We start from the raw sequence: 14862 nt of genomic DNA on the forward strand, positions 1-14862 counted from the left end.
TTGTTATAGTGCTCGGAAAACACCGTGGAGGGCAGCGAATTACAGAGCCGGATAGTATATGGCAAAAAAGATAAAGCGCTTCAATATAGTACAGATGGGCTCTTCTCCGGTGACGCGAGGTGTGAAGCTAAAAAGGGATCATCTCGAACAATTCCTCAAAGCACTTCTAGACCAGACCCAAAGGTTGAAACGATCCGCGAAAGAAGACGTGAACGTGGTCGGTCAACATTCCAGAAACCCCTAATGCATTAATGACTATTCTCACATTTTAATCATAGGCCTATTAGACTCTTTTCTTATTAAGTCGTTGTCATTTTCATTTTCCTCAACATCTTCTACCCAACATGTTCAGAAATTCAAAGTTATTGAATTAAATTCCATTGCCTATCCAAAGAGACAGTAAAAAGTTTTTAAGGACTTGTTTGACAGCGGTTGTCAAAAGTCAAAACTCAAAATCCAGCCAAAGATGGCTGAAGCTTTTCAGGTGGCTAAAAAACAAGATTTGCCCCCTCCGGGGGGCTACAAGCCAATTCCATTTAAAAGGATCCCCGCTAAATCTTATTTCAGCGGTAAGTAAAATAATAAAATCACAATAATTTGTTTGGAAACTAATTATGTAACCTAGTCATATAGGTTATAGTTTTGTTAATGCTAGAAAACTAATTGAAACACTGCTAGAATTGTGCCTCAGGACATATAAATAATTAATTTAAACTTTCATTGAAATAAAAAAAATATAGAAAGGGTAAATCTTCCTAAGGTTTTGTTTTGTTTACATAGTATACAGTATAAACCACAGAAGTCTAACTTTGATTCAATAAACAATATATATATATATATATATATACATAAAAAGAAGATATATTGAGAACATACTAGGAAGATGACCAAAAGATCCGTAGATAAAGTGCTCGGACATTAAATCTCTTAGATAAGAGATTTAATGTCTTCAACATCAATTTAACATTATTTAAATACACTACCTTAATTCCAATGCCCCTTTAGTCCTTTAGCCCCTTTAGTAGAATGAGTAGAACACTTGAAGGCTGTTATCATTATGCAGTATTCTTAAATAAAATCAGCTTTAAACTCGCATAGGTACACACAAATAGACAGTAATATTGAACTGTTAATAGACAAGAATTTAATTGTTTATTACAAAGTACTTCTTAAACCTGTATGGTACAATCCAGTCTATAATAAAAATAAAATTCTTAAAACACATATTAACTATGCATGGAGTAACTCAGAGAAACTATAATGTGATATAAGTCATCAGGTGTAAGTCAAAATATCCATTGGTTGCATCATCAGCTGTCTTATCAATTAAACTAAAATGAGTGTAGCAGCAGCAGAAACTGCTTGACTATGCAGCAGAACTGGGCGACGAAGAAATGAGTATTACACACTGCATAGCTTCCAAAGAATGTCATAATTTTTACACAAAGCAGCACACAATATAATTTTTAATAATTAAATTTGATTTAGTCTTCTTTAAATCAAAGTTGTGTAAGCACAAAATTAATAAAGTAAATAAGATGAACCAATTAAATATAACACTAATTATTAAAATGGCTTTTTAATTGAATACTTCTTGCTTACTGTTTACAGGATATACTATGTTTGCGGGGTTCATTGGAATGACAATTGGTTCTATATATCTCTATAACATAACTTACAAGAGAATTCTTAAGGATGAGATTGAGATGAGATCCGCTAAAATGGCGATATACCCTGCTCTACTGGCAGAAAGAGATAGGGAATACCTAAAGCAGCTCCGTAGGAACAGGGATGCTGAGGCAGAGCTGATGCGAGACGTTCCCGGGTGGGAGGTGATTGACATTATACTATCTTTCAGCTGACAGATGTCCATTGCTGGACTTAGCCTTGTTACAACAAATGGTCCTTGCGCTGCCTGTCTCTAATGGATCCCTGCAACTTTCAACAGGTTCTTGGACCACCTTTTGGGACCCACATAGACACGTGCACTATGTTATGTGACCTTATACTACTGATGAATAATTATTAATGGCACGGGGTAGTCCTTTCTTATTTATTACCATGAACAAGATGAGTTACGGAAATGACATGTACATGAATTGTGTATATCAATTGAAAAATTTGTATAGCATTCAGCAGACTAAATGGCATAAAAATGGAGATTCTACAGAATTTTCTAAAACTACTAGTAATTTATGCTTAGATATTTTTTCTTTCATTATATTAGTAGTTTTGTTTCATATTATATCAAATATTTTTATTATACTACTCTAATAATATTCTAAGTATTGTAAGTAAGACACGATAGAACAGGGTATCATCACTATTTATTTCAGCACAATGGTACGAACTTGCCTTCCGATTTGTAGTAGTAAAGCTATTCTACCAATGCAACTGAAAGTAATTCTTTATTACAAGATAATGATAGATAATGATAATAATATTGTGAACTCTATGTGCCTTGGTAACTTACTACAAGTGAAGTATCTGTATGTGGAAATTGTTGTAATTTTTTTTTTGAATATCTACAGGTCGGTACTTACTACGGAGAACGCGTCTACAAACTTATTCCCCCCGACCAGTTGGTCGAACCAATCTTCCAAGAGTACTATGCACACAGTGACATCAAAGAGTGGAACAAACGTGCTAACATCAAGCTTCTTTCATAAATTATCAAGATTTATTAAATACTGTTATGTAAAAAAAGGTATATGTATAGAAGCAATAATTGGAGAGCTTTTAGTTCAATTATAAAAAAATTAGAAATAAAATTAGTTTTATTTTTCTAAGGGAATGTTTATTGACAGACTTTTTAAAGCTACATACGGCCTTTAAAGTTGCCACCATTACGGGATTACAAGATACGCGAAACATATTACTAGACGCTAATTATTCCGGAATAGGGCATGATTCAAAAGGGAACGTATGAGTATGACAGCGACGCTGCAGAAATAGTGTGTTTTTATACTGATTAACGATCATAGTATGCCGGTGATTCCTTTAGTCGATTATTACGACACCCACGCGAAGAGACTCAGTAGTGTTATTCTAAGCCTACACAGCCAGTCATTTCGTAGACCTAGTCAAATAAGACACAGTTTACAACAAAAACATTTTAATTACCAGTTCCATACCAAAAATATAAAAATCATCAATTACAACACACCTATATAAATAAATCCACATTTAAACGTAACATGAAAAAATAATAACACAACACAGATCTTGTTCATTATAGACATGTCAGAGGTTCAGTAAAGTCCCGCAAGGCTCTGTCCTCTCACCCCTCCTATTTAGCTTATTCGTTAACGATATTCCCCGGTCGCCGCCGACCCATTTAGCTTTATTCGCCGACGACACGACTGTTTACTATTCCAGTAGAAACAAGTCCCTAATCGCGAAGAAGCTTCAGAGCGCAGCCCTAGCCCTAGGACAGTGGTTCCGAAAATGGCGCATAGACATCAACCCAGCGAAAAGTACTGCGGTGCTCTTTCAGAGGGGAAGCTCCACACGGATTTCCTCCCGTATTAGGAGGAGGAATTTCACACCCCCGATTACTCTCTTTAGTCAATCCATACCCTGGGCCAGGAAGGTCAAGTACCTGGGCGTTACCCTGGATGCATCGATGACATTCCGCCCGCATATAAAATCAGTCCGTGACCGTGCCGCGTTTATTCTCGGTAGACTCTACCCCATGATTTGTAAGCGGAGTAAAATGTCCCTTCGGAACAAGGTGACACTTTACAAAACTTGCATAAGGCCCGTCATGACTTACGCGAGTGTGGTGTTCGCTCACGCGGCCCGCACGCACATAGACACCCTTCAATCTCTACAATCCCGCTTTTGCAGGTTAGCCGTCGGAGCTCCGTGGTTCGTGAGGAACGTTGACCTACACGACGACCTGGGCCTCGAATCTATACAGAAATACATGAAGTCAGCGTCGGAACGGTACTTCGATAAGGCTATGCGTCATGATAATCGCCTTATCGTAGCCGCCGCTGACTACTCCCCGAATCCTGATCATGCAGGAGCCAGTCACCGTCGACGCCCTAGACACGTCCTTACGGATCCATCAGATGCAATAACCTTCGCACTAGACGCCTTCAGCTCTAGGAGCAGGCTTAGGGACCTCGGTAACCGTACTCGTCGAACTCGACAAAGAGTTCGCCGTGCAACCTAACCCATGAATCAGCTCGCTGAGTTTCTCGCCGGATCTTCTCAGCGGGTCGCGATTCCGATCCGGTAGTAGATTCATTCGCGAAGCAGCTGCTCTTGAGCTGTTAGGTCTCCTTCGGAGGCGCTCGGGTAGCTGTTAGCAAATCCCACCCCTCCTGGCTGAGCCTTTGCTCGCCCACCTGTCCTGGTGAAACTGGAAAGGCCTCCGGGCCACCAGTAATGCTTCAATCATATAAAAAGGTTCAGTAAATTATTTGAAAGTTTGTTCCTTCCTTACATCGATAGGTGTTTAACTTTTGCACCCCCACATCTTAATTAATATCAATGCTCGAGTATTTGAGCAAGGGTAAATTCGAGATCGACCTTGGGATGAAAACTTAGAGACCCGAAATTGGGACCAATAGTGATAAACTTGAATAAGTACGTCAAGTGGTATATATCCATGAGAAATCATTCAGTTGGGTTAAGTTATCTCATCCCACGTAAACCAGGATAAAGAAGCTGCTATACGCATCGAAAAGTCTGGAAGAGTGATGCGCAAGCATGGCTTTTGAGGACTTCAGTGATCGTTGAAAAATCTTAGAACACAGAATTCTTGTCATGTAAACATTAAAGTACCAATACATTATTGCAAACATGAGATGAAAAGTTAATGACGTGATTGTTAATAATATTTTCCTGACATCATCAGGTTTGAGCCCCGTGAGCTCACCTTCTAGTTAAGGTTACGCTAAAATAGCCTCTCAAGGCTATCAGCTTAGGTAGGAAAAAAAAACCTTAAGTAGAACTACACATGACATGTCAGTCGGGACAACACATGTTTGGTTCAGTACAAATCTTTATGGGCTCTACAATGTCAATATTATTGACCGAGGACGAGATATCGAGACAATATTAAAGCACACACGCAAGATTGGAACGTTATTTAGAATCTGAGTTGGACGCCCTACACTGTACAGTAGACATGTGTAAGTAATGCGAGTGATATTACTCGGGTAATATTACTCTACGATGTAATGCAACATCACACATTACGCGAAGGAAACAAACATCACACTATCACCCAACATGTTTCTTTCTTTGTCGTGTAATGTTGCTTAATACACGAACGGAACAGAGCGAGCGAGACAGACCGATCGACGCAAAATAAATGAGCAAGCGACACGGAATTATTCCTAGTGATTTTGAACCGTATGTCCTGGCCGCTAGGTACATTTTTATACCTATGGTACGTCTGAATTTTAATATAGGTATTTGTGTTTATATTTTTCATGCGCCCAGCCGGTAGTTCCCCGCAAGTACTTACTTAATTTTTTATTCGCAACTTTTGTAAAATCGCTAGTCGCTCGTAATTGTTTAGTAATATTTCATATTAATTTTTGGGTTTGATTTGAATTACTTAAGCACTTGTTTGAAGATAGTTTAATTATTTGTTTTAATGCGTGTTTAATAAGTGAAAGAAATAACGGCGTCTAAATGAAAGTACAGTCCTCCTTGGATGCACTTTGAGGATATCGCGTCGAAACAATGCATCTACTGCTCTCGTATATTAACATTATTGTCGAGCTCAATTTGCAGTCTAAGTCGCCATATGAAATCCGTTCATCCCACAATAAATTATATTAAGTAAAAAATAAAATTATTATATTATTAAGTAAGTCAATCTCTGTCAAGTAATATAACAGTGTATTACAATACAAAGTTCATACTTTGTATTGTAATACACTACTGTAATGACACACCCGAATCATTACCTAAGTGATGTGTTGATACACATCACTTAGGTAATGATTCGGGTGTATAGATACAATGTATTCGTCGTCACAGTATCTATTGAACGCACCGAGTAATGTTAAGAGTGATGTGTAATGTTTTCGAGTAATATCACCTGTCTGTAAAAGTGATGTCATATCACATTACATTGGGAAGTGATGTTTTGCGCAAGTCTACTGTACAGGGCCACCACAGATTAATAAATTAAAAAAAGTGTAAAATTCAAAATGTAACAAAAAGCTTAATGCTTGTAAAATTAACTAATATTTGGTAACTTTTTTTTTATTTTTTTTATTTCTTAGATGAATGGCCGAGCTCACAGCCCACCTGGTATTAAGTGGTTACTGGAGCCCATAGACATCTACAACGTAAATGCGCCACCCACCTTGAGATATAAGTTCTAAGGTCTCAATTATAGTTACAACGGCTGCCCCACCCTTCAAACCGAAACGCATTACTGCTTCACGGCAGAAATAGGCAGGGTGGTGGTACCTACCCGCGCGGACTCACAAGAGGTCCTACCACCAGTAATTACGCAAATTATAATTTCGCGGGTTTCATTTTTATTACACGATGTTATTCCTTCACCGTGGAAGTCAATCGTGAACATTTGTTGAGTACGTACTTCATTAGAAAAATTGGTACCCGCCTGCGGGATTCGAACACCGATGCATCGCTCAACTCGAATGCACCGGACGTCTTATCCATTAGGCCACGACGACTTCAAACAACTGCTGGTTTGCAAAACATTACTACAGCTAAATGTCTAAATAGCAATACAACTGTAACACAACAGATTTCACTCCATTTTACATTCAATGTATGGTTTCATTGAAAAATTCAATGTTGAAACACAAAAATGGTTCTTTGGGAATACAAAGAGTTTAAAATAATATGTGAAATGTTGTAATATAACATTTATATATGTTGATATTTCTAACTTGAAACCCAACACCGTGATAACTGTGACTATCACTTAAATATTATATGAAAACCACCCAGCTGATAAAACTACACATGCGCCACCTGCCGTACATTCCAGAGACGACAGAATCCTTCCCGGATATGCTAACCGTCACTATACCAACTATTAACACAATCTGTGTAGAAACACAGAGAACACAAGAACAAAAAATCTTCTTTTTTAATTTTTAAAAGTGGTAACCTAATAATGCTAGATTTAAAATAGTAATGGGCCATGCTTATGCTGATTTAAATAGCAAAGTTTCCCAGTCGCCAAGGATAATATCATATGTACAAAACATCTAAAAAAAAACTTTCTCCAGGTTTTTTTTTTTTATTTTGTATTTTTATTGAACAAACTTGTAGTTTTATCGTGAATTTTGATAAAAGATTGCAATTTTATAAGTGTTTCTGTTTTAAATAAATTGGTACATACGACATTATCTCCATTAAGGCATCCTAGATATAATAATTCAACAAATATTCTAATTAGATTTCTTAATGACAATTTTCGGTCTAAGTTTGATATTTCTAAGCCGATGCATATGTTTCATTACTAGAAACATACCGGGGAATGTTAGGACTAATAAATAAAATTTTAAGAAAGTTGGCATGTGGAAGGCGAAGTTCCAGGCGTTTGGCAGCGATACTGTGTATTTCTGAGTCTCTTCAAAGTATGGTATGTTGCGGAGTATTATTGTGGCTTCACATACTATACCCATTGGGTAAAGCGGTATCCACAATGTGTATCGCAGCCATGTTAACAAGGCAAATTCCTTCTTGTACAACTGGGACATGTAGTAAGGGTATCTGAAATGATTTTTAATCATAAGAATGTTAGTCATAGTTTTAGAGCATATGATCATATAGAGTATATTATTATGTATTTATAATATAAAGTTTTATTTTTAGAAATAAACTAGAGGAAGCCTGTAGGTTTTTATAATTTTGGACTAATTTTGATTTTGTCCGATGTAAAAATCAAACCTGCAACTGCATTTAGGAATGCTTATTACAGCGTCAGTAAAATATTTAAAGGGGGAACAACCCGAATGCTGCTTTTAAAAATAGGTTCAGTTCATATAATATTGCCATGCTCAGTAATCCTATGCATTATTTATTTTACTATTTATATCACAAATTTATTGGATGTTAAATGTTTTATTTTTATAGATTACAAATACTCACCTAACAATTTCAATGCATGTCCACACAACAAATAGATAGAAGACAACTGGTTTTGTCTGCATTCTTGGTTCAGCATCTATCATTATAAACAGTACAAAGGCTCTGCCCGTAACTTGTAGGAATGGTACTAGAACTCCACCCTAGAAATATGATATTAAAATTAATTTAAAATAGACTACCTATTAATGTATGTTTTGTTTTCAGATTATTATTTTGTTATTAATTTTCTTGTATTCGAGAAAACGGTGAACTTATCATCAGCAATTTGCATAAATTTAAGAATATCCCAACTATTAAACTAATTTTTTAGTAAAAAAACACAGACATGTCACAGTCTAGTCCAGTCATATATTATTACTAGTTCAGCTTTTGGAATAATTCCTATATAGCTCTGTATGCTGTAAGATGAAAAGTAACAAAAAAAATTGGAACGTCATTGAAAAAATCGTTAAAAATTAAATATTGGGTATTCTGATATATAATATGGTATATCTAACAGAGAAATCAAGTCTCTCACCTTCGTATAACCAAACATAGGATGTAGCACTTCAAGATATTGCATTAACTGTAAAAATTTCATGGCCGAACCAACATGTTCGTATGTATCAGTCACAGAATCATAATCAAGTTTGACATAACGCACTCCCATCACCGCCATTACATACATGTATCCAACAAATTGGAAAAGATTGTAGATAAACAGGTAAACTTTCTTGAGGTCTTCTAGAAAAGTCAAATTGAAATTATTCACAAAAATATATTTTAAATAGATTTGAATTTAGTTTTAAAGAACTAACGGTATCTGTAGTTAGTCAATATGTATATTAAGTCTAGTTTTCAAACCTAGTCTAGTCTAGTCAAAATGGCTAGTTGTTTTTTTTGACAGTGTGCAGTAGGGTATAGGAGCTAACAGCACGAGGTATTCCTAAGAAAAATTACGATAATGTTTTGTATTTATTACAATGATGAGTATAAAAAATGTTAAAATTTATGCTTTAGGATATATCTATGACATATTTGTCAACTCTTACAGATTTAACATACATCTCCTGGCAAAATTAAACTTTTGTTATTAATATAATAATTACCTTTCCTATATCCCATTTCTTCTTGGTGTAGCTGATCATACATTCCTGGGTAGTCTCTCATTACGTCACGCTTCTCTTCGTCACTTTCCTGGCCGTCTTCAGATTTCCACAAATCAAAATTTATCTGAAAACAACAGTAATCAAAACAATTTTTGTTATAATTTTATTCTTAAAATAAAATGAAGTGCTCTAATAAAGTGAGACTAAAATTTATTAACTTATATGTTAAAAGATAATCATTTTAATTAGAGAAATTATGCAAAAATATTATTATGTGAATTTTAAATGTACCAAAATTTATAGAATCAAATGTTTTAAACTAAATTCTTTGGTACAAAAAAAATGTATGCTTGATTAATTATGTGCTTTACTTAATTCAATTTTATCTAGAGATAAATGTTTATCACACCGTATATCTGTATACATATATAAGTATGAAAAAAGATAAAATATTATGGATTATCTCCATGCACAATATCAGTTCTCAAATTATATGAAAGATTTTGTAAGCATTACACAAGAACAAATCTTTGACCTTTCTTAATTCCATAGTTGAGGTCAGCATCATGTATCCAAAATGTAATTAGATATTGTCTTCAAAGGCAATAAAAAGTTTTATGATGAGCTTGAATCCAGCCTCAGGAAATAGTTACACTTATCTTTAAAAATACTACTATTGCCTTGAAGGATATGTTAGTAAATAGGTTGGGATGCTACAACGCCCAGTATGAGGATGTAGCTTTTTTTTATTGCTTACATGGGTGGATGAGCTCACAGCCTACCAGATGTCAAGTGGTTACTGGAGCCCATAGACATCTACAACGTAAATGCGCCACCCACCTTGAGATATACGTTCTAAGATTTCAGCATAGTTACAACAGCTGCCCTACACTTCAGACCGAAACACATTACTGCTTCACAGCAGAAATAGGCAGGGTGGTGCTACCTACTCACGTGGACTCACAAGAGGTCCTACCACCAGTAAGAAGAAATGTCTTTCTTTTAACATATTGCTCAGGAAACAAAGTGGAGGGAAGTTTCATTGCTGAGCTTGATGGCTCTTCAAGCTCTGGTTTAATGTCATGTGATGGTAAAAAACAAGATGAAAATTTCATCTTGAATATTTATTCTTAGTCTTTTGTTTGTTTTTAATACTCAGTGTTAACTAAATATCATATTATAATTAATTAATTAATGTACCTTCAACCAGGCAGGTTTTTGTGGCTGTGCTGTGAGACGAGGCCACCATACAGGTTTCACCTTTTGCAAGATCAGCTCGATTCTGTTTTCGAACACTCGAAGTGTGATATGTTCTCCACCGGGCTCAAGCTTGATGGAAAAAATGTTAATGTATTTTTAAATTCAATGTTTACTCAAAAAATAAAAAAGGCAAAAGGCAAACATGACTAAGCGACGATGCGTGAACTGTACAGTAGACCAATTAAAAGTTGAAATTAATCTAAAATATACATGAGAAATACCTGAAAAAAAATCTATTTTAACAAATCTAGCTGTAGGATTGAAATGATTTTAAGACCTAGAAATAATTTTTTTTGCACATTGAATATGGTTATTCCCTATCATTTATGTACAAAGCAGTTATTGTCGCTTAGTCACGTTTGCCTTTCTAGCGTCGATATACATAATTATTATAATTATAAAAAAAAAGATATGATTATATTAACACTAAAAAGGTTATTTTAAAATTCTCATATTTTTACCACTTTATCAACTGGTCTAAGTTGAGGCTGCCACTCAATAGGGCAAGCTTAGTTGAATGCGCGAATATTATTATAATTCATTGGGAGAGATTAGTATATGGCTACTAATAAAAACTGAATACTATTGATAGCTAAAATTAATAGTTAACGGCTGTTTTGTTATCAGTTGATAAAGTGTTAACTGGTTGTAGCCCGTGAGTTGAAATTTGGTGTTTTTCATTATTCTGATTTATTAATGCATGAATCTGAAAGTAGAACTTTATAGAAATTCATATATTTAAATTTAATAAAATTCAGAATAACCTTAGTCATGGAAAAACAAAGACTTATGTACATCTATTGACATAAATTTATTTCTATATTGTTTGTACATTTTCTATACCAAATTGTCATATTGTCATGTTTTCTTATAGCTCAATTACATATCTATCGAGGGGTGAAAGGTTATTTGGTTTAAGCGACATTTTTGCAGCCCTTTAAAGTTTAAAATTCGGAAAAAATATCATGACAAAAAACTTGTTCAGCTATTTGATGTAAAAATCATTTATTGGTGTGTATGTACATTAATTGATTAGTGATTGTACTTTTTCATGGAAAACATATTCTTTTAGGCAATTTTAGTAACTTACACTTTTAATATTTGAAAATAAATCCAGATTAAACTCATATTGACTCTCACCCCGGGCTCCTGTGCCCTTTGCGGTAAATATTACATTATTATCGAGAACTTTCACATCAGGTTTTAATGCATTTTTCAAATCAATTTTCAGTGAAATAGTACTTTCTGTTTGAGCCCAATACACAAATGGACTCGGTTTAACCATTTTTCTATATTATTTATTGATGGATCACAATTATACATAAAAATAATTGTATTTATTCGATTCCAAAAACCATAGATTATACACTTAATAAAACATAATTGATCATCATTTTTCAATCGTTTTTTAAGGGATTTTATGACCTGGTAACTAAGACCTTTAAGTCATGTCTTATTTTAATTTATATTCTTATTTTTATGAAAAATGATATGGAGTGAAATGAAATGAAGATGATTAATTTGAGACATTAATCAACTGGGATGAAATTAAATGAGATGTGATGATATGGGATGAAATATAATCTCAATAAAATGGTGGTCATTTACTGAAATTTTTTCAAAGGGCTTTTTAGAGGATCCCGAGATGTTACGTCCAGCGATTTTGTTTCATTTTCCCACATTTGTGCACTTACACAGATATTAAATAGCTAATAAACCACCGTTATAACACATTTAAACCTGAAGAAACACTAAATAGACAACATAAAATAAATCACACAACTTCACTACTCGGGTTCCCGCCAAAAGTCTTTTTTAATTTTTTTTAAGAGATTTTATGACCTGGTAACTAAGACCTTTAAGTCATGTCTTATTTTACTTTATTTTCTTAATTTTATGAAAAATGATAATATGGAGTGAAATGAAATGAAGATGATTAATTTGAGACATTAATCAACTGGGATGAAATTTAATGAAATGAGATGATATGGGATGAAATATAATCGCAGTAAAATGGTGGTCATTTACTGAGATTTTTTCAGTGGACTTTTTGGAGAAACCCGAGAAGTTACGTCCAGCAGCTTTGTTTCATTTTCCCACATTTGTGCACTTTCACAGATATTAAACAGTTAATAAACCACCATTATTACACATTTAAACCTGAAGAAACACTAAATAGACAAAATAAAACAAATCACACAACTTCACTCCTCGCGTTCCCGCCAAAAAGTCCTCTTTTTTAATCGCATTCCAGTCTCCACAGATTAGCACGTAGTTAAGTGCATTATCTATGGCATGTAGTTAGATAAAGTTCGATTCTCTTTCCTTTCCTTAGTTATTTACAAATCAAGCCACCGACAGGCAAGTAAATGATGATATAGTTTAATAAAATATGATATGTAGTGTATAGTATTTTAATATATTTAAGATATAGGACGTCTTGTTACAAACTGCAGCTTAGGGATAAAATAATGAATTAGATTTGAACTAAAACATATTTACAGTTCACAATTAAATCAAACTGAAAGGATTGTAAGTTGTATGTTGGTTGTAGTAGTTACATAGTACATACTTATTAAATATATATTCCTTTTTTTTAACGCTGGGGAATCCATTTACGGATACCCGGTCGGGGGGGGTAACAGACCGGGTTATGTTGGACTCCGGCGCCTTCAGAGAAAAAGAGGGAGAAGAGGAAGATTGGGGTCCTCCTCTTCTTCCAATTCCTTCCGGGAGACTACGCCTTGAGAAAGGCGCGTGAGACACTGCATGGTTTCAGCCACGCAAGAGCTACCCTTGGAAAACCAACTACCGACTAAGCCCCATCGAGCTCCACCACTCCGACTCCACGAAATGCACGGTACCGCAAAGTGCGCGCCAAGGGCTCGCCGTCGCCGGTACCCGTCCTGATAATAGGACGGGATTCCATCCCCGGACAGATCCCGCAGGACGTCCCGCATGGGAGATACACCGTGAGTGGTGCACAGGAGCCACCTTGCGCCGCCTCACCACTCCCACTAGATGGGAATCTGCTAATTACGAAATTGAATAAAAAGCTCATGAAGAATTCCTTACTCAATCGATAACTTTATTTTTACTTACTTATTAGATGAGCTTTCACGAAAATCTATCGTTAATTTGACAATACGAACATATTTTTTTACAATGGGTAAAGGTTCTTTCTTAAAGGGCCTAAATTTGAGACTTCCAAGTGCTATGATTTATTAAGGCCCAGTCTCGGCGGTCCGTGCTGGAGTCATGGTCCAGGCGGCTGACCGATCCTTCGGCTGGTCGTAGGACCGTCGAGGCGATTCGCCCGATTCTTGTGGATTGGGTGAATCGTGATAGAGGACGCCTCACTTTCCGGCTCACGCAGGTGCTCACTGGGCATGGTTGCTTCGATGAGTTCCTGCACCGGATCGGAGCCGAGCCGACGGCAGAGTGTTACCATTGTGGTTGCGACTTGGACACGGCGGAGCACACGCTCGTTGCCTGCCCTGCATGGGAGGGGTGGCGCCGTGTCCTCGTCGCAAAAATAGGAAACGACTTGTCGTTGCCGAGTGTTGTGGCATCGATGCTCGACAACGACGAGTCGTGGAAGGCGATGCTCGACTTCTGCGAGTGCACCATCTCGCAGAAGGAGGCAGCGGGGCGCGTGAGAGACGCACAAGCCCGCCGCCGTCGAGTGGGGGCCAGGGAGGCGGATCTCGCGGGGAAATGACCCAGCGGGGTATTTCGTAGGATAACCTATTCAAACCGGCGCCATCTAGGCGGGCTTCGGACAGCCTGCCGACCGAGAGGGCTGGTGGTCGTGGCGCCGACGATCGCTGGCCTGGCGTCGCGAGGGGGAGGGTGATGGGAGAGATGTGCTCCGCACTAAACGCTTCACTCTCCTCCCCTTGCCTTTTCATGAGTTCTGTCTCATGCGAGGGTTGGACGTTGGTTGTTGAGCGACAGGAGGTTTTAGTCGGTTCGACTCCGACATGCCCCACCCTCCATCCCAAGTGGAAGGTGGGAGTCCGGCGATTTCCTTCTGACAAAAAAAAAAAAGATTTATTAAAGCAAAAGTGTTGTTAACCATTCTATAAAGTGCATTGAAAATTAAATTAATCTAGAAGCCTATGTTGCGTGGTTTTAGAAATACGGGAATGTTACATGCTAGTTAGGGGTAAGCAACAGAAACTCACTGAAAATTTTTTATTTAGTTTGAAATTTAATCACATTAATCCAGACATTTTTGATACACATTTCGTGAGTCTTTTAATGTTCAATTTTGATGTTTGGAAATCGATAGGAAAAACTACATTTTTACGTTATTAACAGGTGTGATATATGAGTCGTCTATTATCAAAGGTGGCAATCTGTGCATTTGGACAAAAAAATGTTATTGATATGTCAATACAGATTGATTTGA

The 14862-nt window shown here is 36.4% G+C and overlaps 2 protein-coding genes across 2 annotated transcripts; one reads left to right on the forward strand and one right to left on the reverse strand.

Moving 5' to 3' along the window:
* Positions 1 to 452: 452 nt before the first annotated feature.
* On the forward strand, positions 453 to 2771 carry Ndufa13 (NADH dehydrogenase (ubiquinone) 1 alpha subcomplex, 13; the record flags this gene model as incomplete). Its single annotated transcript, NM_001046711.1, is given in 3 exon segments — positions 453 to 569; positions 1612 to 1832; positions 2532 to 2771. Coding segments are annotated over 3 exon segments (462 nt in total). The 3' UTR covers positions 2670 to 2771.
* A 2446-nt stretch (positions 2772 to 5217) lies between these two features.
* Positions 5218 to 12676, reverse strand: LOC101746115 (very-long-chain (3R)-3-hydroxyacyl-CoA dehydratase). The gene is made up of 6 exons (XM_004929664.5): positions 11539 to 12676; positions 10389 to 10517; positions 9189 to 9312; positions 8618 to 8823; positions 8101 to 8240; positions 5218 to 7722 (listed from the first exon to the last, which is right to left on the reverse strand). The coding sequence occupies exons 1-6, from the start codon at positions 11731 to 11733 to the stop codon at positions 7398 to 7400; spliced, it is 1119 nt and encodes a 372-aa protein (XP_004929721.1). The 5' UTR covers positions 11734 to 12676; the 3' UTR covers positions 5218 to 7397.
* Between the last annotated feature and the right edge of the window lie 2186 nt (positions 12677 to 14862).

This window comes from Bombyx mori, chromosome 21, assembly GCF_030269925.1.
Source record: "Bombyx mori chromosome 21, ASM3026992v2".
Lineage (NCBI taxonomy): Eukaryota > Metazoa > Arthropoda > Insecta > Lepidoptera > Bombycidae > Bombyx > Bombyx mori.

Bases quoted from the DNA above. Each gene is read 5' to 3' on its own strand.
- LOC101746115 (XM_004929664.5), bottom strand. From the start codon at position 11,733: ATGGTTAAACCGAGTCCATTTGTGTATTGGGCTCAAACAGAAAGTACT. The intron at 9,313-10,388 runs GTACATTAATTA...TGTTGTTTTCAG, and splicing joins AAAAACCTGCCTGGTTGAAG to ATAAATTTTGATTTGTGGAA. The intron at 8,824-9,188 runs GTAATTATTATA...TGACTTTTCTAG, and splicing joins AGAAATGGGATATAGGAAAG to AAGACCTCAAGAAAGTTTAC.